This window comes from Octopus sinensis, linkage group LG11, assembly GCF_006345805.1.
Source record: "Octopus sinensis linkage group LG11, ASM634580v1, whole genome shotgun sequence".
NCBI lineage: Eukaryota > Metazoa > Mollusca > Cephalopoda > Octopoda > Octopodidae > Octopus > Octopus sinensis.
The window spans coordinates 40352506-40377308 of NC_043007.1; the positions used below are offsets into that span (position 1 = coordinate 40352506).

General features: G+C 39.2%; 1 protein-coding gene across 5 annotated transcripts in view; it reads right to left on the bottom strand.

The window, feature by feature from the left end:
- LOC115217202 (thyroid receptor-interacting protein 11) overlaps positions 1-24803 on the bottom strand; it is a 220694-nt gene that overhangs the window by 161429 nt on the left and 34462 nt on the right. For 4 of the 5 annotated variants that reach the window (XM_036507380.1, XM_029786837.2, XM_029786840.2 and 1 more), the window contains 3 exons: positions 20857-20967; positions 20546-20578; positions 13523-13655 (listed from right to left, as the gene is read on the bottom strand). In XM_036507380.1, the coding sequence (XP_036363273.1) occupies positions 13523-13655; positions 20546-20578; positions 20857-20967 (277 nt within the window). The remainder of the gene's footprint in view (positions 1-13522; positions 13656-20545; positions 20579-20856; positions 20968-24803) is intronic. The other variant, XM_036507381.1, reaches the window with a different exon arrangement.

Here is a 24803-nt window from a genome sequence, read left to right on the forward strand (position 1 = left end):
AACACAGGCCCATGAGTATCACCTTGGAAATCTGCCCTATATACTAGCAGTCACTGACTTCTTGTTGGGCTTATTCACAGGTATCAGGTATCCTCTTTCCTCCCTCCAACCAGTTTCAGAGGTGCTACAAATGTCATGAGCACAGCTCAGTCCCTTTTTGGTTTAGGCACTCAGCCATAACTTTAATAAATGCATGGTAAATTATTCTGTTGAGAAACTGTTATATCACAATACTACACAGTGTCTGTGTGAGCTACGAAATCCTCATCGCCACTGTTATTTCACACGTTCAGATGCCTCTACTACTCAGCTCTTCTCTTGACTCAGCTCAACGTCTAGGCTTCTCCCTCTATATCAACGTATTGGGCTAGCCTACTTCATCATCTGGGGGCGTCCACACAACAGAAACACAGTGAAATGCTAGCAGTGGAATGGAACTCACAACCCAGTGTGCAGATAGCGCAATACCCTAACCATTCAGCTATCTCTTCTCTCCCTCTCCCTCTCTTATCCCCCTCTCTCTCTCTTTATAGATGATAAAGACTTTCTTGAAACAGATTAGGATTTGGCAACTATAAAGCGGAGAAAACAAAGTGATTCATCATCATCATCATCATCATCATTATGTTATATAAAAGTACTCTTGCTAGCCTTAGCTTATTCTTTCAGAGTGGTGATGATGATGATGATGATGATAATGGTGGTGATGGTGGTGTTGGTGGCGGTGGAAAGGATGGAATGCTGACACTGTTGGTTTTATACTTTCCATTATCTCCCCTATTTCAAATAGACTTAGAATTGAAACTCCATTTTCAATGAGTGAATGAATGTACATGTGTATCTATAAGTGTTTGTGTGTGTGAATGACCGAGTGGAGGCACCTATCTCCATGGGAAATAGAAAAATGAAGAGAAATAACCAAAAGAGTGGGGAAGGTGGTGGCTGGTAATGGTGGTAATGTAGTGTTGTGGTTGTTATACGGGGGGGGGGATTGTAGCAGAGGTGGGTGGGGGGGGGGGTTAATGATTATAAATAAGTACAGAGATCTGCTGACCTGAAGAGAACACTGATAAGAAATGCAAATATTCAAGTAGATAGCAAATATTAGTAATAAATTTAGTAGTTGTGGGGGTACCGATAATGATGGTGATGATGGTGGTGGTGGTGGTGGCAGCAGTGGTGATGATGGAAGTGGTGGTGGTGGCGGCAGTGGTGGTGGTGAGTGATGTGATAGGTGGAAGTCGAGGTACTACTAGTAGATGCTAGTGGGAGTGGTAGTTATAATGGTAGTAATAGTTAGTGGTGGTGATAGTGATGATAATAGTAATGGTATGGTAGTGGTAATGGTGACAGCATAGCAGTGTGTATGTGTGTGTGTGCGTGCAGTGGTTGTGATGTTGCTGATGGTAATGGTGGTGGTGTATGGTAGTAGTGTTGGTAGTGGTGTTGTTGGTGGTGGTGTTGGTAGTGGTGGTGGTGGTGCTGGTGGTAGTAGTGGTAGTGGTGTTAATAGTGGTGGTGGTGTTGGCAGTAGTTGTGGTGTTGGTGGTAGTGGTGGTGGTGTTGGCGGAGTTAATTGTAGTGGTAATATATGCAGTAGTGGTGGTGGTATTGTTGTTGGTAGTGGTGGTGGTAGTGGTGGTGTTGTTGGTGGTAGTGGTGGTGGTGTTGGTCATAGTGGTTGTGATGTTGCTGATGGCAGTAGCTGTGATGGTAGTGGTGGCGGCTTTAGTAATGATGTCATAGTGACAGTGGTAATAAATATTGGTGAAGAATACAGAAGTATAAGCAAGATATGTATATATATATATATATATATATGAATATATAACTGACATTGAGGATAACAGCAGTCGTTGTAGTGGCCAGGACTGGATTAACTATAAAACAAAATCAGCACGTGTTTAGTGCAACAAGAGAAAGGCAGGTGCTGGGTGGGGAAGGAGCGGGATTTATATTCACCATGGTGCAAATTGTGCAGCTGAATTTGCAGTTTTTCTTCTTCCTCAAGGGACAAGTCAATATTTTGCATATATTGTTACTGCTATTTAAGGTAATTGAAAAGAACAAAAAAAAAGTTATATTTAATATATTTGGGGGAGAGGGGTCAGGGAGGTCTGGTCTGGTCTGGCCTGGAAGAAAATTGAGTATTCAATTTATAGTTTTACATTCGGCTGTTATATGTTAACCCTTTTGACACCAATCTGCTTGAAATAGTCCCCTTCACCACTGTCCTGCACAGTTTTTGTGAAACAAACTTCCTGTCTTACCTCTTTACCATTCAGATTGCATTGACTAATGTAATGTTTATTTCTTCACATTGTTTTCAATAAATCACGCATTACCTCATAACTTTGAGAGTTTGGTGGTGTGATAGTTTTTATTTTTATTCTTTTACTTGTTTCAGTCATTTGACAGTGACCATACTGGAGCACTGCTTTGAAGGAAGGGCTTTAGTCGAATGAATTAACTCCAGGGCTTATATTTTCTTTAAAGCTTAGTATTTATGCAATCAGTCGTTTTTGCTGAACTGCTAAGTTACGGGGATATAAACACACCAACACCAGTTGTCAAGCAGTGTTGGTGGGGACAAACACAGGCTACAAAGATACACACACACACACACACACATATACGACGGGTTTCTTTCAGTTTCCATCTACCAAATCCACTCACAAGGCTTTGGTCAGCCCGAGGTTATAGTAGAAAACACTTGCCCTAGGTGTCATGCAGTGAGACTGAACTCAGAACCATGTGGTTGGAAGGCAAGCTTCTTACCATAAAGTCACACCTGCAACACCTGCACATAGAATGATAATTGCAGGGTAGGTGTGAGGGGCCAGACCCAGCTGGTTTCAGCATAGAACAGGTAGAATATTTGGGCCAGATATGGCTAGTTTAAATGCTAAATTCAGTTGATAATGACTGTTATTTTACTAAATTCTTCTTTCTTTTCAAAATGAATAGAAACAGTGTCAATGTATTCCAGTATAAATATAGAAACAAAAATATTAACAACAAGTTAGCTATATGACAGAAGGGTTCCTGTGCTTAGGGCATCAGTTGGCCTTACTTCAGCCTTGGTATAGTAATGGTGATTACCAAAAAGAAATTTTCATAAACATATTTAATACTCTGTGGAGGTGCTTAGCATAATAGTTAGAGTGTTGCAACTCACAATCTTGCAGTCATGGTTTTGATTCCAAGATTAGTGGCACATTGTATTCTTGAGCAAAGCATTTCATTTTATGATGTAGGCGCGGGCATGGCTGTGTGGTTAGGGAGCTTGCTTCCTAGCTACATGGTTTCGGGTTCAGTCCCACTGTGTGGCACTTTGGGTAGGTGTCTTCCACTATAGCCCCGAGCCGACCGGAGCTTTGTGATTGAATTCGGTAGGTGGAAGTTACTGCCGTGTGTGTATGTGTGCGTATAGCTGCTCAGTGCCTCTCCGAAAGAGAGAGAGGGATGCTTCAATCTCCTTAGCTGTAAATGGGTTACCCTGCAACGGACTAGAGTTCAGGGGTGTATATCCCGAGTGTGCTAGGTGTGCTGCACACCCATTGAAAACAGCAAATTCACTATAAATATTAACTTTACTCAGAACTTTTTGTTACAACTCTGCTTGAAATCTGGTAGCACTGGGTGTGACAACAACCACCACATGCCACTGCTAGAGTTCCATTCAAAGGGAATGTTGGCCAGAATGCCAGCCCAGCTGGCAGGGTAGAATCATTCAAAAGCTACAATGCGAGGAAGCACATTGTGACCATCAATGTATAATGTATAACATCTGAGAATCTTAGTCAATATAGCAATTCAGTGATTTTGATACTCTATTCTCAGTATTGAGTACTTGTTTTTATAGTTCGTTTTTACACCAAAGACTTTACATTTGAAGTGCTTACATGTGTGTGTGTGTGTGTGCTCGCGCGCATGCGCATGCATGTATGATATTTCATAAAATTATATACTTAATCTTATCAGTTATTTGGCTAAATATACTTATAGATCCATAAATGTAACTTTCAAGTGCCGTAAATTAGAAATATATTGGGTTGAGCGTTTCCTCAATTAAAAGATTAGGTTTCAAAAGATAAAGAAAGAAAATTGTGCAAATGAAAAAAAAATGGTATTGAGAATAGAGGGAAAAACTAAAAGTGTAGAAAAGAACAGACTGAACTAGGTAGACAAGGTATACAAATATACAAAACAGCAACCAAATAGGGGCTCAACAGAAAGCAGAGGCCGCTTCATGAGAAAACCTTAAGAAAGTGAAAGAAAAGGAAGAGATGAGACAGACAAACCGATATAGAGATGCATATCTAAAGTAATAGTTTGTATTCAACAGTATATCTATATATATAAAACTGAGAATGTGTTTGTCTGTCTGTCTGTATGTGTGCATCACTAAAACTCAAGAATTACCAGACGGATTTCATTCAAATTTTACACAAGCTTTACTTGCAGTGTCATGGGCCAAAAACAATTTTAACTTCTTGCCTAATGCAAGCCCGGAGAAATCTTTTACAAAAAAAAAAAAATTTTCTGTTAAAATGTCTTATTGACGAATTTCATTTCTTCACTTCCCTGAAGAGAAGATTACATTGTTTTAAACATTCCAGCTTGCTAACTGCAGGATTGGTGGTTTCTTGTCTTTTAGTTGTTTGCCTGGTGCACAGGTTGCAGGCTGTTTTTCAAGTCAAACTCTTAGCTCCAAGCACCCAATGAAGCAGGTGGCCTGTGGCGGGTCAACACCTTATTACCCGGGGGCTGCTCAGCTTGAGGTGGGCAGTAGCTAACCAATGGGACACGGGGGTCAGACTACATTGGACATCCCAAACATACATTTCGGAAACCAAAGACTACAGGAGGTGGAGAAGTTTACCTATCTTGGCTCTACCATCACCTACAACCTATCTCTTGATGGCAAGCTCAATATACACATTGGCAAGGCAGCTGCTGTGATGGCCCAACTCTCCAAACAGGCTTGGGACAACAAAAAGCTGACTAAGACAACAAAAATGAAGATTTACCAGGCATGTGTACTTAGCACTCTACTGTATGGAAGTGAGACTTGGACGCCATACACACGCCAAGAGCGTCGCCTAAATATCTTTCACCTGCACTGCCTCCAGAAAATCCTCGGCATCAAATGGCAAAATCATGTACCCAACAAAGATGTCCTCAAGCAAGCAGGAATACCAAGCATGTTTGCACTCCTCACATAAAGACGTATGCGATGACTTAGACATGTTAGCCGTATGGAAGATGGCAGAATCCCCAAGGACATACTCTACAGAGAGCTTGCTAGGGGCACTAGGTCTGTGGGAAGACTGTTCTTATGATACAAGGATGCTTGCAAAAGGGACATGAAGGCCTGTGACATCAATATTAGCAACTGGATAGAAGTTGCCAGCAACAGTGGAGATTGGCAACGTACTGTAAAAGAGGAAACACAAAGGAGGGGAAATGGAAAGACAAGAAAAAACGTCAACAAGAAACCATGACATTACAACCAACCAGGCAAAGTCGTCACTATATTTGAGGCGCCTACCAGAGGGAGTGTTTGTCCAGGACAGGACCACAATACACCCACAGCAAGATGTATTAGGACATGAAATGTAAAAGCCGGACTAGACAAAAAGGATGCCAACAACAACAACAACAATATATATATATATATATATGACAGTAATATGAAGGCATTGGTTCATGCCTCATGTGCTCTGATTGGAGCAGAAAAAAATTACAATCAGATAGAGAAAGAAGTTCTAGTGATTATTTTTGCCGGGAAGAAATTTCACAGATTTCTCCACAGTAGAAGTTTTCAGCTTCACGCGGACCACCAACCGTTACTATCAATTTTCAGGTTGCAGAAAGGAATTCCTACCCATACAACTAACAGATTAAAACACTGGGGTACAATATTGTTAAATTACAACTTTAAGATGGAGTTCATTTTTTCTAAGAAAATTGACCATGCAGATTGTTTATCTAGGCTAATTCTGAAGAATGTAGAACCACTGGTATATATGGTGATAGCTGCATTACAATCAGAAAAGGAACGAGTTAGGGAATGATGAAGTGCTAAATAAATTCTTAAGGGTGTACAGAATAACACCCAATCCAAATACCAGTTCAGGCAGGTCGCTTTCAGAACTAATGTTCGCTTGAGAGATTAAACTGATCTTTGACAAATTGTTGCCAAAGGAAAAAACATATAGAGAAAATGCAAAAAATTCAACTAAACATTTTGATGTCGGAGACAAAGTTCATTTCAAAGTATACAAGAATGGTAAAGAGAGTTGGCAGGATGGTGAAGTGACCAAAAAATTTTGCGAACATGATGTGCTTAGTAAAAAGACAATGATGGGAGCATAAATGACACCCAAATCAATTAAAAATCAGAAATACAGAAGAAAGGAAGAAAATGCCAATGGAACTGTTTTATGACATGTTTGATGTACCAGCACTGAAAGAGATTGAGCCTAGAAAGATCAGTAATAGAAAACATAAACAGACTGAACATTTAGAAATAATTCCTAAGCGGAAAAGGTACTGAACTCCCTCATGAAGCAAAATTTCAAAAAGGGAGAGGCATTGGAAAGAAAGAAAAAAAATACTAAAATGAATTTCACTTCCTACAGAAGTTAAAATCTCAAAAGGGGAGATGTTATGGCAAGAATCACAACATCTCCTGCGAGAACAGACTTGACCGAATGACTATAAACAGTAGCGATCTGAGTGAGGCGGTGTAGGCATTAATCATAGGAAGTCATAAGGTGTCATTTTGGTAGTTTGTTGGAATATCACATTGTTGTTAACCCTGCTTTGTTATATGTTTTATTGTTACTACAGTTATAGTATAAAAAAAATATTGTCATAAATAGTGGCGATACTACAATAATTGGCAATGAGTAACTACGTTATAATAATATATTAAATGATTATATACAAAATGATAACAAACAGATGAACAGAGCTATGTCAGTCTGTATGATTGCATCTATTATTTGTGTGTATTTGTGTGTGCTTTAGAAAGAGAGGTTTTGATGTGGGCGAATTTTCTGGGTCACCCCTTCCACACACACACACATGCATACAAATACCAGTTTTCCACCCCTTCCCTTCCAGTATCACTTGCTTACCTCATCACATTAGAAAGGAGAGAGAGAGAGAGGGAATAAACTGCCATTAGATTGTTATAAAAAGTGTGGTCATGTTGAGCAATTACAGAGAAGTTTTCTCTCTTCTCCTACCTTATAACTCATAATTTAGTAAGTGACATTTAACTTAGCGACTTGACACATATTGCCTTTGATACTGTTGTTTAACACCAGGTCACCCATGTCTAAGAAGACCTATGGTAAAATGTATTCTAGCAATGACCAATGAGTATTGTATATCTAAGCTTACAATAGTATGTAATTGAGGGAGGGAAACTATTCTCTCTTTCTCGTCAAAAGAAGGCAATAGGTTCATGTACAGAATAAACTCATTTTTTCACCAGATCCATACTGCAAATGATAACAGCTGTTCAACATAAACCCACAAATTGACAATGACAAACTGAAGAACTGTCTACTAAAAAGATATATCACATGTTTGTGATTAGAAAGAATCAGTTGCCAGTGGCTTTAACAAGAACATGCCTGTAGAGTTTATCTTGAAAAAGGGGTTAAGACCCTCTACAGCAATACCATACCAAGGATGTTTGGAAATTGTCCAAAATCCCTGATGTGAAAGTACTCATGGCTACTCAGAATCACTCCTGCATTTTTATTACCCATATCCTCTACTAACCCTCTACAAAATGAGGGTTAACATTCCACCAACCATACAGATTTACTGGCAGAGAGCCGTGAGTACCTGGATATATAGTAGATGTCCAATACCCAGCCATGGTCTGTACTTCACCCAGGACTACATCTTGGTCAAAGAGATCAGCTACAGGATGTGTCGCACAAACATTTATAACACTCAGTTTACCAATGTTGTGAGCCAGGAACCTCTAGACATGCCATGCCAGTGTGTCATCAGCCACAGCATATGGACTTTCCTGACCACAAACATTGTGTCACACAAACACTGACCACAAACAGTTGTTATTCTTTGTTTAACAGTGTTGTGAACCAGGAACCTCTACAGACATATCATACCAGAGTGCCATCAACAGCGTAGGGCCCTTCCTGACCAATAACAATATGTCACACAAAAACTGATCACACTTTGTTTACCATTGTTGTGAGCCAGGAACCTCTAGACATGTCATGCCAATATATCATCAGCTACAGCATCCCAAGACATCCCACCTACCCCACCACTTGCCAACCACACACAGGGTAACTGTTGGCAGCATATGGATCTTCTTGACCAGCAGTTCTTGTCACTTCCTGAAGAAGCAAAGCAGTGAGCACACCAAACAGGTCAGCAGTTTTCATGCACAAGGTCCAATTGTCAGGTGGTAATACATCACCAAATAATTAACACCCATCAAGTCACCTACATTAGTTGAAAATATTCAATTCGATAATTCCCACCGAGCAGTAAAGACCACGATAAGCACACTACAATGATTTCACCCTCTTCAGCCATCATCTCTTTCTACTCTCTGTGACCCCTCGCCGGATGTTTTATTGAAAATTTGATTATTCAACTGAAGAGAATACTTCAGATTGAAACACTATCAATAAGGGGTCACAGTCAAGAGAAAGACGGCTTCCAACTACTTAGTCATCAATGCTCCCATCACACCTCAACCCCACATCACTGATATCTACATGTAAGACTTTCCAGATCAAAGTATGAATACCCCCCCCTTGTGTATGTATGTGTGTATACACGTGCATGCACATGTATTTGTGCAAGTATATATACACGTGTGAGTGTGTGTGTCTTCACACATATGCATAAGCACACACTCACACAAACATTTGCACTGCTAGTTTGAATGCAGTAATAAGACAGACAATCCGATGACTGCCGGGAGATCAAAGAGATCAAAGCGTTAGTCTAGATATGTATTGTAAAATAAACACTTGAAAGATGAAACCAATAATTACAAATAATTATAATCTCGTTAACAACTTGTTTCAGATATTTAAATATGTAATACAGAATTATATCCTGCTTCTCTTTAACCTGGCTTGGTTTCTCATTGTAATCAGTCATAACCAAGTAACTACAGCAGCTGTAAAGTGACTGTTATCTACATAAAGACATGACACCTACATAAGATTTTTTTTTTTTAATTTAACCCTTTTCAGGTGGCGAGCTGACAGAATCATTGGTACACCAGACAAAGTGCTTAACAGTATTTAATCTGTCTCTCTGTTCTGAATCCAAAATCCACTGAGGTCAGCTTTGCATTTCATCATTTCAGAGGTCAATAAAATAAATATCAGTCAGATACTGGAGACAGTGCTGGATTAACCATAAAGCAAAATAAACACAAGCTTAGCACATCAAGGGATGGGGGCACTACAGAAATGAAAATGTCTTATGGCGTGAAAGAAATCAATTTAAACTTGCTAAAATGCCAATCATGAGTCCAACACCCTAATTTGAGGAAGAGTTAACTGATATTTCTAGCAGATCAAGCAACCACACAGAGGTTCTTTTCTGTAAACCATTTCATTGTAAGAAATTTTGAAGCCCAAATTTTTTTCCAGTGTTTAATCAACTTTCATATCGATCTCACTGAGAAACATAAGCCCTCGAAAGGGATAGCTTCAAAGGCCTAGCATAATAACTTCCTTTGTACTGATAGAATACCAGTCACATAGTGAGGTTCATTGCTCTCTCTCTCTCTTGCTCTATCTGTCTGTCTTTCTCTCTCTCTCTCTCTTGCTCTGTCTGTCTGTCTGTCTGTCTTTCTCTCTCTCTAATGTATGTATTTATATTGTCGTCATCAGTCAGAAATACCTATGAGATGGATCATGGGGTACCACACACAACAGCCCTTTTCCCAGAAATGAAGAAGAGGTGTACAGGGATCTAGTAACCTCATCTCTTGTCTGACATTGCATCAATATGATGTACAGTATGAAACAATAATTAAGGAAAAAGATTAAAGATATACAAGGTAAACAAACTCATTTTCTGTTCCCAGCAAATACAAACCAATTTGGAATGGTGGAAAAGAAGACATCAAAACCAGACTGGCAAGACATTTTCTTTGATACAATAGTTGCAATTTTGCAGTACTATATTTTCTCAATCACAGCTAAATGACAGCAAATTTTTACTTTTTTAACTTGCTCTGTACATCTGCAAGCCAAAACATTGTAAGTTATAGATTTCTAATAGATCAATCACAGGTTCAGAGTAGTTGCTTTATTCAAAGAAACTTTTCACAGAGCCATATTTATCAAGTGGTGGGTGAAAGCAATTATATGAAAAAGAGAAAAAAAAACCCAGCTCCACCCATGATATTAACAAGTTATAAAAACAAATAGTTGTGCTACAGCCTAACCCTAACCCACATTGGAAATAACATGAATATAAAACTAATAATCACAATAATGAAGATGTATTTTTCAATACTGTTTAGACTAAGGGGCAGCCCTAATCAAGCAAGCCCAAGGTCAAAGGTGTTACGGTTATGTCCATTCTTCTCTTTATGAGAAACTGCATCTAAATCTATATTATCCTTCCCTTTATAAGTTGGTGTGAAGGGCATGGCCCAGTGGTTAGAGCATCGGGCTCACAATCATGAGGTAGTGAGCTCAATTCCCAGACTGGGCTCTGTGTTGTGTTCTTGAACAAGACACTCTATTTCCTGTTGCTCCAGTTCACCCAGCCGCAGAAATGGGTTGTGATGTCACTGGTGGCAAGCTGTATCAGCCTTTGCCTTTCCCTTGGATAACATTATTGGCATGGAGAGAGGAGTCTGGTATGCATGGGCAACTGCTGGTCTTCCATAAACAATCTTTCCCAAACCTATGCCTCACAGGGTTACTTTCTAGGTGCAATCCTATGGTCATTCATGAGTGAAGGGGGTCACTATAATATGAATTAAGAGAAACTTGACTTTTATTCCTGCAAGGGAAAGTAAATGGGCATAAAGGGTCATGTGGCTGTGACACTGTCAACATCAGTGGTTACAACACTGGTGTAGACATAGAACAAGGCAATAAATTGGTAGAATCATTATCACATCAGACAAAATGCTTAGCAGCATTTCATCTGTCTTTATGTTCTGAGTTCAAATTCCGCCAAAGTCAACTTTTGCTTTTCATCCTTTGGAGTCGATAAAATAAGTATCAGTTAAACACTGGGGTCCATATACTTGACCTCCCCTTCTCCCCCGAAAGTACTGGCCTTGTGCCAAAATTTGAAACCAATATAGGTGTAGATGCTGTTGTTTAACCCTGATGTCAGCTCTCATTGAACATATCTATCATCTTCTTGACACTCTGTCAGTTACGATGAAGATTGTTCCAGTTGATTCCAACAGAACAGCCTGCTCGTGAAATTAACATGTAAGTGGCTGAGCACTCCACAAACACACATACCCTTAGGGAGACCCCCTTCGGTCATGAATGACCATGGGATTGCACCTAGAAAGTTACCCTCCGAGGTACAAGTCCAGGCAAGGTTGTTTATGGAAGGCCAGCAGTTGCCCATGCATACCAGCCTCCTCTCTCCACACCATTGATGTTATCCAAGGGAAAGGCAAAGGCTGATACAGCTTGGCACCAGTGATGTCGCAACTCATTTCTACAGCTGAGTTAACTGGAGCAACATGAAATAAAGAACACAACACGCAGTTCGGTCCGGGAATCGAACTCACAACCTCACAATCGTAAGCTTGACACTCTAACCACTGAGCCATGCGCCTTCACACACATACCCTTGATGTAGTTCTTGGGAAGATTCAGGATGACACAGAATATGACAAGGCTGGCTCTTTGAATTACCAGCACAAGTCATTTTTGTCAGCTGGGTGGACTGGAGCAACGTAAAGATAAAATGTCTTGTTCAAGGACAAAACGTGCTGCTAGATATTGAACTCATGATCTTACCAGGCATTTTATTTATTTACTCATTTATTTATCTATTTGTCAAATATAGTATATTTAAACCTTTGCCTGTCCTATGTATAATATGTGATTCACAGGACGTATTTCCCTGATGTCTATGTATAACACATAATACACATTCCCAATTTTTTTTTCCAACAACCAAAGTAATTTGAGACTTATGAAAGGAAAGGTTTATATTACTCAGAACATATGACACGAGGGCTAAGGGAGTAGAAAGATAACTAAATTTAGCATTTATACAATATCATCATCATCTTCATTTCAATATTTTGTGCCTGTTTTTCAAATACTGAAAAGAGATCGACAGGACTCGCAACATCACACTACTTATTACAGTCTAAAAAATTGGACTGGCAAGACATTTTCTCTGATAGTATAGTTGTGATTTTGCAATACAAATACCCTGTTTTCTCAACCAAAGCTAAATCACAGCAAACTTTTACTTTTTTAATTCATTGTATGCATTTGTGAGTCATAGCGTTGTTAGCTATTGATTTCTACACACACAGCAACAGAGAGAAAAAAAGTCAATTTTGTGGTGTGTATCATGTTTTTTGCTGCAGTTTCTTCCTGTCAACAAACACTTCATGACAAGACCTGAGTGCATTTTATCATGCGACTAGAGAGGATGCATACAGCAGGACTAAAGAGTCCTCTCCATTCTGTATTATGTGTATTTGTTTAGTGTTACTGTTCTCCCAGACTGGTTGCAAGCACAGTCCTCATTCATTACTTCTTAACTCGACAGTTTTTAGAGCAAGATACCCTAGGTGAGATTGACCGAAATGATAATGAACTACTGCATACTTTCAAACATAGATGCATCTGAATAGTACTGTCAGAGAACAGGTTGGATATGCATGGCTGTTTTATCATCATCATCATTTGAGATCCATGTCCCCTGTTGGACAGTTTCTGACATTGAGTAAAAGAAAATACAGGAGGATCAATTATGATTTTATCCAATATATTCCCCTCTCAGATTCACACACTTATTGCAATAGTCCTTCAGTTTTCCTAAGCCCTGTAAAAGAACTCAGAAGGTTGGGCATCCAACAAGGTCTTTCATGATACCCTTAAAACAAGGAATTTTACAGAATTCCCCCACCTCGTATATCATCATCATCAATCAGATTTAGCTATGAAAAGGGTCATGGAGAACTACACACAACAGCCCTTTTTCCAGAAATGAAGAAGAGGGCTACATGGAGGTAGTAAACCCATCTCTTAGTAAAAAGGACTGCTATGCTACTGGAACTGTAGCATAGCAGTTTATGGCTAGATGCCCTTCTTAATGCCAGCTGCATTACAGCATGTACTGGGTGCTTTTTTTCTTTTGTGCTACCAGCACTTTATAGTACATAATTATAAACTATTAAAACTAAAACATAACCAAGGTGAATAAAATTAAATACAACTGGAAGAAAAATGTTAGTAGGAAAAGACAAGAAAACCTCGATGTTGCACCAACTTACCAGAATTCCTATTTGAAGAATTTGAATAAAATGAAGATTCTAATGGAGGCGATTTTTGGTCTTTAGATACAACAGAGTTGATATGGGCCTCTTGGAGTTCATGGTTCTGTTGCTTCAGCAGCTGGTTTTCCTTCTGAAAATCAAATTGGAAAAAATACAGATTTCTTACTTTATCACAACCCTGCACATATATAGGGGAGGAGATGTACGGGTTTTAGAATTAACTTTGCAGCATGACTGAGATAACTTATTTTGGGTACATCATTATCATTATCATTGTCATTTTAACATCCATTTTTCCATGTTTGCATGGGTGGGACGGAGTTTATTGTGGCATATTTTCTATGACTAGATGCCCCTGCTGTCACCGACCCCCACCTGTTTCCAAGTAAAACAATATTTCCCTCTTTGCATGGTATGACAGTGACACTCATAATTATCACGTGGTGTCAAGACAAAGAGACACAAATACAGATACACAAACCGAAATATTTATATACATCTATACGTACACACACACACATATGCAGATATATACAAGGTTTGCTCAATAAATATCCGGACTGTTGCCATAGTAAAAAAGCTAAAGCATGCACAGTGAAGCCACTGGGCAAAGATTGACCTTGAAATCTGCTGTGCATGTGCACGACGTTTTAATGTTCTAGCTCACTTCCACTGTTTAAAGTAGTGTTTGGAAGTAAGGTGTGTAACGTGATCGTCGCATATTTATAATCAAATTTGTCTATTTTATCAATCTTTATGAAGTGCAGGAGTGGCTGAGTGGCAAGAAGCTTGCTTCCTAACCACATGGTTCCAGGTTCGGTCCTACTGCATGGCACCTTGGGCAAGTGTCTTCTACTATAACCCTGGGCAGACCAAAGCCTTGTGAGTGGATTTGGCAGAAAGAAACTGAAAGAAGCCTGTTGAACATATATATGTATATATCTACATTTGTGTATCTTTGTCTGTGTTTGTCACCCCATCACTGCTTGACAACCGATGTTGGTGTGTTTATTTCCCTAGTAACTTAACAGTGACCAATAGCATAAATACCAGACTTAAAAATAAAAGTTCTGGTGTTGATTCATTTGACTAAAAATTCAAGGCGGTGCCCCAGCATGGCCGTAGTCTAATGACTGAAAGAAGTAAAAGATAAAAAAATATATATTTTATTTACTATCAAAATGTCTCATCATACATTTAAGACATGGTGAGTGATAGCGATACTTCACCTTAAAATAGCATTCTCATGTAACAGATATCAGGTCATCAATGTACAGAATAAGCGTATAATTGCAATGTAAGCAAATCTTATAAATATATAAGGACATCAAGGAATATAACAAAAATATCAATAATTAGCACAGAAAAGTCAAATATTTTAACTGAAGCAAAACTAATAACAATGAAGTAAACAAAATCAATATCAGTAAACGTTTTTTTTTTATTTTTTCATTTTTCTTTTTACTTCCGTTTTTCTATGCCTGCATGAGTTGGATCGAATTTCATTGAGGTGGGTTTTTTACAATCAGATTCCTTATTGTTGTCAATCCTCAACTGTTTCTGAGTAAGATAATATTTTCTCATGACCAGACATGTTTTCATGGAAGATTGGGAAGGACACTGTTTGCATGACAGAGATATTCATTTACAGCTATCAGGTGATGTCAAAGCAACCACACACATGTACGACAAGCTTGTTTCAGACGGATTTGGTCAACCTGGAGCTACAGCAGAAGATACTTACCCAAGGAACCTAAGTGCTGTACAGCAGGAGTGAACCCAGAACCATATGTTTAAGAAGCAAAGTTCTTACCACACAGCCACATATTATATTAAATGACTAATAATAATAATACCTGAGAAGGCACGTGGCTTAGTGGTTACAATACTCGGCTCGTAATTGTAAGTTCATGAGTTCATTACTCAGCAGCACGTGTCCTTGAGCAAGTTACTTTATTTCACATTGCTCCAGTCCACTCAGCTGGCAAAAATGAGTCAGCCTGGAGCTATAGAAGAAAATACTTGCCCAAGGATCCTCAGTGCCACACAGTGGGATTAAACCCAGAACCAAGTGGTTAGGAAATAAACTTCTTATTTCTTTATTGCCCACAAGGGGCTTAACATAGAGGGGACAGACAAAGGGATTATGTTGATCACATCGACCCCAGTGCGTAACTGGTACTTAATTTATTGACCCCGAAAGGATGAAAGGCAAAGTCGACCTCGGCAGAATTTGAACTCAGAACACAGCTACATATGCACCTTACTATATTTAAATGACTAGTAATTATGATACCTGTGAAGAAACATAACTCAATGGATAGAGTATTCAGCTCTCAATCACAAGGTCATGAGTGCGATACTCAGCAACACATTGTGTCCTTGATCAAGACACTTTATTTCATGTTGCTGCAGTTCACTCAGCTGGCAAAAATGAATAGTATTTCAAAGAGCCAGCCTGGTCCCAATGTGTCACACTGAATTTCCCTGAGAACATTAAGGGTACATCTATCTGTGGAGTGCTCAGGTATTTGCACATTAATATCACTTGCAGCCTGTTCCAATGATTGGATCAACTGGAATACACATTGTTGAAACTGAGAAAGTACCAGTTCTAATAATGATGCCACAATACTGTGGTTTTAGTTTTGACAGCTTGGACACAAGAGTTTCCAGTATAATAAACACAAATATGACAGTGCGTCACGTATGCAATATCGTGAATCGAAGAACTTGATCAACTGGGATTATCTATGTGATAAGTGGATTAAAAAAAAAACAGCAACCAAGGGAGATAACTACAATAATCTTAGATGATAGAAATTATGACTTGACTTTTATCAAATTTTTGGTGCTTATACAAAATAATGAAATGAATACTAATTTTCAAAAGAAAAATATGCATTGTTCTGTGATTTAGCTCCTCTCCTGCTCCTCTGTTTGCAATTCATTTTTTTTGCTATGTGTGTGTGTGTGTGTGTATAGCAGTCCTTTACTCATTGCCTGCAACCAAGCCTAGTATATGCACTCATCCTGCAGTTCTTATGTTAACTTCCTCAATATTTCTTTCTTTCTCTCTCTCTCCAGCCCCTCTCTATACAATATAAAGCAACATTTTGTCCTTCATCATGATGGTCATCAGTTAACATCCGTTTTTCCATGCTGGCACGGGTTGGTCAGTGTGGCAGGATCTGACAAGCTGTAGGACTGTGCCAAGCTCCAGTGTCATCTTTGGCATGTTTTCAACAGTTGGATACTCCTACTAATGCCAACCAGCTTACAATGCGTAGTGGGTGTTTTTTTTCCTGTGCCACAGGCACTAGTGAGGTCACTGAGTAAGTTACAACGGCTATTAATAAGTAGGAATGCCTCATAAAGGTTACTAATTTCTATCATTAGCACAAGATCAGAAATTCAGCAACTGTCAATTACATCAATGTCAGTACATGACTGATGTTTTATGACATAACTGATTTCAGTAGGATTTGAACACAGACCGTTCAGATCATCGTTAGCATCAATATCCTCACCATTTAACATCCCATTTTTCAAACTGGCATATGTTAGACAGTTTAACTAGGAGCTTGTGAGCTAGAGGACTGTGCCTGCTGCAGCCTAGTTTCCATGGCTGTTTAATCTTCTTAATGCCAACCAATTTACAGAGTCACTGGGCACTTTTTATGTGACAATAGCGTCAGATTGTAATTATACTGCAAGGCATTTTCCCCATTTTCATCAGAGTTGAGAGTTGGTCAATAAATGCTGAGAATTGTCAGAAAACATTTGTTTGAAAGTGGAATTTTGATTGTCATCAGGCACTCGCTGCTACAGGAGGGTACTCCAGGAGTTTTCTGCAATAGGCTGTTCTTGATTGCGAAACCAACTCCACGCAAATGGGGCATTCCGGAGGGATGTCCTTTCCAGAAGAAGGTGTATTCACCAGCTTCTTCAGTGAGGGAAACCTCATTGGAGAAACGAGTCTCACTGAGTGCAATAATGTCGACATTGTAGCACTTGAGTTCAGTGGCTGCAACAGCAGTGCATCGTGAAGGTCATCGAGTGTCCAGCTCATCATGTGAAACATCATCAAGGAGAGTGCGAACATTCCAACACACAAGGATGAGGTTTGAAGGTTTCTTTTTCTTTTTCAATTTTGATGCTTGGTTTTGACCACATGTTTGGGGATGACTCACTGGGAGCGGTTACCCAGTCGAGCAAGTGAGGACAAGCTTTTTCTGAGCCACATTTTCTCGGCCCTTCCCCATGTGGGGCAGGCAGTGTTATCCCTGAAAAGGGTTGCCTGGACACACAAGCAGGACCGAGGTGAATGTTCATCCATGGGTTCATCCAACAACGACTATCTTACTCATGCCGCCTATGTGCAATACTCCAACTAGAGGTTTCCAACTACATCCTAGTCTGCCCCCATCGTCAGATGGTCCCATTGCCGCAGGACTTGCAGAAAGGATGAAGGAGAATGAAGGATGAAAGGTGAAGCTTATGCTTTGAAAAGTTTAAGGTGCCAGAGAGGATGCACAGTTCTCAGCTGCACGCACTTGACAGAAGGTGAGGGGGGTTCAATAGCAAGAGGAGTCTCGTGACGATTGACCTTTGTCTTCTGCTGCAGCAAGCTGCCAGAGTTGGTGGATAAGATCCTATGCGCCGTCTGGTCCTGTTCGCAGGTTTCCTGCAGCAAGCTGCCGGAACTCCGGTTTATCGTAGTACGCCTTTATAGCCAGCTTGCATGGCATCGCCCTCATCCACCTACACTAGGAACAAATCCACCATTGGGGACTCGCAATACCAGAGCCCTGTTAGCCATGTTTTCAGGATTCGGGCTCTAAGTATATATATATATATATAAAAGTAAAAATACACACATATATATACATGCAAAAAAATACAAATGAAAAATAAAATAAAAAAATAAAGAATAAAAAAAGGTGCAATGTGTGAATACGAATTACATATAAATAATATTGTATAAAAATAAGTAAAAGGTATGCAATTAAAAGACATAAAATTATATATATATATATATATATATATATATATATATATATATATATAGAGAGAGAGAGAGAGAGAAGAGAGAGAGAGAGAGAGAGAGAGAAAGAGTAAAAATATACATATACACATTTTTAAAAAAAATGGTATATACATATTTACAGGCATTTTGTTGGATGGCCGTTGACTATTCAGGAGTTCTTCTGCCCTTTGACAGATCTTATTTTTCATCCCGCAGAGTGTCCAACAACACCCTCCTCACCAAGTAAGTTTAGTTGCCAACGACCTGACCATGCGACAGGTTGTACTGGATTATATGTTACCAGTAGCACTCAAGAGCAACCGGACACATGCAGCTGTGGTAGGTTAGGCAAAGGCAAAACATACTGCTCCCTCAAAATAAAGGTAGACAAACACTGCAAAGCTTTGATACGAAGAGATATTGATAACATTATTTACATTTGATGGATATTTGTCCTCATCTTGTTTGTTGTTAACACGTTTCAGCTGATATACCCTCTTGGGGAAATTTCGAACCTGGGTCCTCATTCCTGAGGTATTTTTCAATATTATTATTATTATTATTATTATTATTGTTGTTGTAGTTGTTGTTGTTATTCAGGTCACTGCCTGGAATCGAACTCAGAATCTTGGGGTTAGTAGCCCGTGGTCTTAACCACTATGCCATATGCCTGTGGGCAATTATGGAGTGAATTTTAGGGCTTATAAATCTAATATTTTCCGATCCTTCCTTTTAGTTTTCATATTTTCTAGTAGTGTTCTTTGTCTATTATTTTAACTTCATCCTACAGGGGGAGGTGGTCTCCATTTGTCCATACAAGATCAGCTATACCCGATTTATCAAAATCTCCTTGTATCACAGCTTTGCAATGTTCCTCTACTCTTATTTTGAGGGGGCAGCATGTTTCGCCTTTATATAACCTACCACATAGGGTAGACAGACTGTAGACAGTTTATTGGTTTCATCCTCACTTTTCTTCATAATTGGAGTAGATAGTGTGTTTTTTGGGGTAGTTGTTGCTTAATAAATTGTTACTGAGCTTGATAATTTCTTTGAGGTGGGTATCACGATCGCTACTTATATTCTTTGCTCTATGTTTTAAGCTTGCAGTATATGGATGTCCTGAATCCATACTTGGTGCATGTTATTAATATGTCCAGGAATGCTAGCTGATTGTCTTTTTCATTTTCCATTGTGAACAACAACAACAACAGCAGCAGCAACAACATCGAAAAATACCTTAGGAATGAGAACCTAGGTTCGAAATTTCCCCAAGACACCTGATGAAGGCTGGAGGGTATATCAGCTGAAACGTTGTGTTAACAACAAACAAGATGAGGACGAATATCCATCAAATGTAAATAATGAACATAATTCCTCATCTCTTAAATATAGAACTATAAGTACCAGGCTTAAAAAAAAAATTAGTACTGGGGTTGATTCATTCAAGTAAAATTCTTCAAGGCAATATTCCAGTATGGGTGCCAGGAAATGATAGAAACAAGTAAAAGGTAAAAAAAAACAAACAAACAACAACAACATCGAAAAATACCTTAGGAATGAGAACCCAGGTTCGAAATTTCCCCAAGACACCTGATGAAGGCTGGAGGGTATATCAACCGAAACAAACAAGATGAGGACAAATATCCGTCAAATGTAAATCATGTATATAAGTCCTCATCTCTTAAAAATAGAACTGAGATACTGATAAATTGGGTATAGCTGATCATGCATGGAAAAATGGAGACCATCTCCCTGTGTGGGATGAAGTTAATAGATAGAGAACACCACTGGAAAATATGAAAACTAAAAGAAGCAGCACAAATGCTAGAACACAACAACCTCCTAAGCAGAATGAGTGCAAATACGAACAACAAATGGGAACCAGTATTAAGGAAGGATGAGAAAATATTAGACTTATAAGCCCTAAAATTCACTCCATAATTGCCCATGGGCATATGCCGTAGTGGTTAAGAGCACTGGCTACTAACCTCAAGATTCCGAGTTTGATTCCAGGCAGGGACCTGAATAATAACAACAATAATAATTATAACATTGAAAAATACTTTAGAAATGAGAACCCAGGTTCAAAATTTCCCAAAGACACCTGATGAAGGCTGGCGAGTATATCAGCTGAAACGATGTGTTAACAACAAACAAGATGAGGACAAATATTCATCAAATGTAAATAATGTAAATAATGTCCATTGTTTTCAAAAGTTAGCTTTACAGATCAGATTCACTACAATCTATTTATATTGGCTTTAAACCCAATGATTTGTATGAATATGAATGTATTTACCTCTTTGAATTCGAGAACACCCCGATATTCTCTGGAGATAGAATTTATTTGAAGTTCTGAACATTCAGCTTTATCTTCCAGATCCTTATTTAGTTTCTTCAACCAGTCATTCTGAAAAAAAAAAGAAAACAAAAACAAATGATTGTCATAGAAAAAACATTTGGAGTACTGTTCTTATTTATCCACCGTCATCACAACCACCACTTTTGATGCATTGAAGCTATGAGCAAAGATGTTCCAGCCATGACTAGTCCATCAGCAACTGATTTCAGGGAGATTTGGTAGCTACTTCTAGCAGATTGAGAAACAACATAAAGGCTCCCTAAGCCTAAATTTTATTAGTCTGGGAGTGATGGCAATACCTATGTAGGTTATTTTGTCTATTTTATGCCCTTGTAGTGACGTCATATTCCGGTGTGCGCACACGCAACGTCATTCTTCAGTGTGCGGAACGTCCTTCTTCAGTGTGCGTGTGCGGGGTTGGAACCTTCTGGAAAGGCATAAGGAAGTTCCCTCATGCACATGTGCTAGAGACTGGGGAAGAAATTCTATCGCGTTCATTAATAGCGTCGTTGACTTGAGACACGGCGATAGAAGAGAAAGGACGTATTTTTAAACGTGTGATCAGCCTATTCTCCTGTCCCAGACGCTTAGGAAATGACCTGCTCTGTTGTTGCTGAATTGTTGTAAGATTCTTACAGACGTTAAAATTCAGCCTTGCTGTGTTGAACTACATGGATACCAATATACCAACGTGCTTCATTTGTGAATAAGAGAATAAAGAATCATATATATTTTTAAAGTTGCGTTTTGTTCCTGACTGGTAGTTTCTAGAAACAAAAAGAAAGGAAATTGTGTTGCACCCAAGTTGCACCCAAAAAGTGTAAAGAAGCAACCAGTTCCCTTTACACCCTCCTAGACTGGAGTGAGAGAAAGGATAGTGACAAAAACTGCTTTAGTGAAGTTTAATTCAGTTGATGTTTTCGTTGGAACTCCAGTAAGAAGCTATTCAGAAGCTATGCAAGGCAGATCGAGTTTGGTGACCCTCTGAAGAGAAAGAATTAGAGTGGGACAGAAAGAACAAGAGGTGAATGTATTGAGCGGGTTAAAAAAAGGAAGATATTGTGGAACAGACTGGAATAGACACATTGTGTCCTTGAGCAAGACACTTTATTTCACATTGCTCCAGTCCACTCAGCTGGCAAAATGAGTTGTATCTGTATTTCAAAGAGCCAGCCTTGTCACACTCTGTGTCACACTGAACCTTACTGAGAACTACATTAGGGGTACACGAGGAAGCTGTTCCGTTGATTGTATCAGCTGGGACCCTCATCGTCGTAACCGACGGAGTGTTCCTACAGAGGTATTGTTGAGCATCATAGAAGTAATAATGATAGTTCTGATGTTAATGGTGACCACATTAACAACTCCAAAACATAAACATACATACACTAATCATCCATCTGTTTCCTCTTCAGCAAGACTATCACATTAATCAGTGATTGTTTTCATTTTTTTTTTTGTTCATTTAAAATCTTTATTGTCTCAGTTCACATTCGATATGAGAAGCACTAGTTATACTATACTTCACTAACAAAGTCAAATAAAATTAAAACATGTCAAAAGTTGTTACAGTACTTACTGAAACACCAACACACAGTCTCTCTCCTTAACAACCACCTCTATGGTTTCCATAAGGCCACATCTACTAGTGGTCTACTCTCTTATGCCACTTATCAGCAAGCTCTCACCTTAGAGAAATTTGGTGAAAACATTGTTATTAGCTTCAACATAAGCAGAGCTTCTAACAGTATTTGCCTGTGAATCTCCTATCAAAACTGCTTGCCTATGGGGTTCACTCATCTCTTAGATGAGAACTAGACAGAAATTTCTGTCAGATGGCACTACTGTAGTGAGTGCTAAAGGATACTTTCTTTTCTTTGCTCCTACCAACTTTAGTTCTGTTAGATTCAGTTTTGTCTCCACTTTCTTCTTTCTACACATCAACGTTTTACTTGCCTTCATATCTAACAGTACTCATTCTCATGTTTATAATAGTACTCTTCATTTTTCCCTAACTTTCCTCACTCACAACCTCAACACCACATGTCAAACCCAATTCCATGACCAGAGACCTTGAGAGCATCCTCCAATATAGATATATCGATCTTTCTTCTCTCAACAAAAATACAAAAGCACTACTCATATCCAGGCACATCATTACACTGCCACCTTCTTAAAAATGAGTTGCACTCAATAAGAGCCCTAACAATCACTCTAAATGTTGGGTCTCCCTATCACCAAAAAATTATGACTGGCCCTTTTCTTCAAATTCAGAAGTAACTTCACCTCCAATTGCTATTAAAACTTTAAAAACTCAAGTGAGGTCCACAGCAGCATATTGTTCTCACATCCAGGATGCCTGTATGCTATAGGCACACAGGCTATGCTGTCTCCTTTCTCTGCTTTTACTACTGCTACGATAATGGCCTCTGCTCCATATAACTGCTGGACTCATACCATTTCTACTCAGGCATTCCTGACCAACTCATCTCTCCACTAAATCCCGTCCCATCAAGTGCTGCACCAGACACTACTCCCAGACCTTCCTTTCCATAAGGTCATTCTTCTGGAACTCTCTCTGCTAATGTCTTTTCTGCTGTAGTTGACTTGCAAGAAGAACGGTTATAGCATCAATCCCACAGCTCTCAAAAAACCTGCATAGACCAGGGGCACTGCCTTTTCCTTCCGATCCAGTAATTAAATAAAAAAAAAAAAGACATCACACTCATTCACTACTGCATACCCATAACAATAATTTTAGCTAATTAAATGACACCATTTATCTCCCTACACTTTTGTCTCTCTACTACTGCCACTTATCACCTTCTCCTCCTCCTCTCTACACTTGCCCTCTTAACTGATATTCACCAATGACTATGCCTCCACTCATGTGTTCCATTCACTGTATCTACCTATCCCCATCTAAAACCATCTGTCACACTCACTTCACACACTGGTGAACTGATCTACCCATCTACCCTTTCTGATCCACTATTCCCATTCTTTTTATTATAATCATCTTCTACTTTAAGGGTACACTTTCACCATCTCCTTTCTCTCTTTCCAACTGGGTAGCTATGCATCTCCTCTTTAGCAAAACACCTGTTCCCCTTCCTCTATCATACTTTAATTACTCAACAACTGGCACAAAGCCGCCTCACTCAATACCTACACTCCTACTCAGTGAAGTGGGGTCTTATCTTGTGAGTCACTTGGCAACCTCACGAATGGCAAGCCAGTGCCACAAAAAAATGTACCCAGTAAACTTTGTAGAGTGGATGGAATTAGGAAGGGCATCCAGCTGTAGAAATCATGCCAAAGCAGAAATTGGAACTCAAAACAGTTCACTGGCTTGTCAGATCCAGTGGAATCACCTAATCACTTCCAGCATAGAAATCAGGCAATAAATGATGACGATGATGATGATAATACTCTTTACTCTTTACTCTTTTACTTGTTTCAGTCATTTGACTGCAGCCATGCTGGAGCACCACCTTCAGTCAAGCAAATCGACCCTGGGACTTATTCTTCATAAGCCCAGTACTTATTCTATCGGTCTCTTTTGCTGAACCGCTAAGTGACGGGGACGTAAACACACCAGCATCGGTTGTCAAGCAATGCTAGGGGGACAAACACAGACACACAAACACACACACACACACATACATATATACATATATATGACAGGCTTCTTTCAGTTTCCATCTACCAAATCCACTCACAAGGCATTGGTCAGCCCGGAGCTATAGCAGAAGACACTTGCCCAAGATGCCACGCAGTGGGACTGAACCCAGAACCATGTGGTTGGTTAGCAAGCTACTTACCACACAGCCACTCCTGCGCCTAATGATGATAAACCTTTTTGTAGAGAGAATTACTTCATT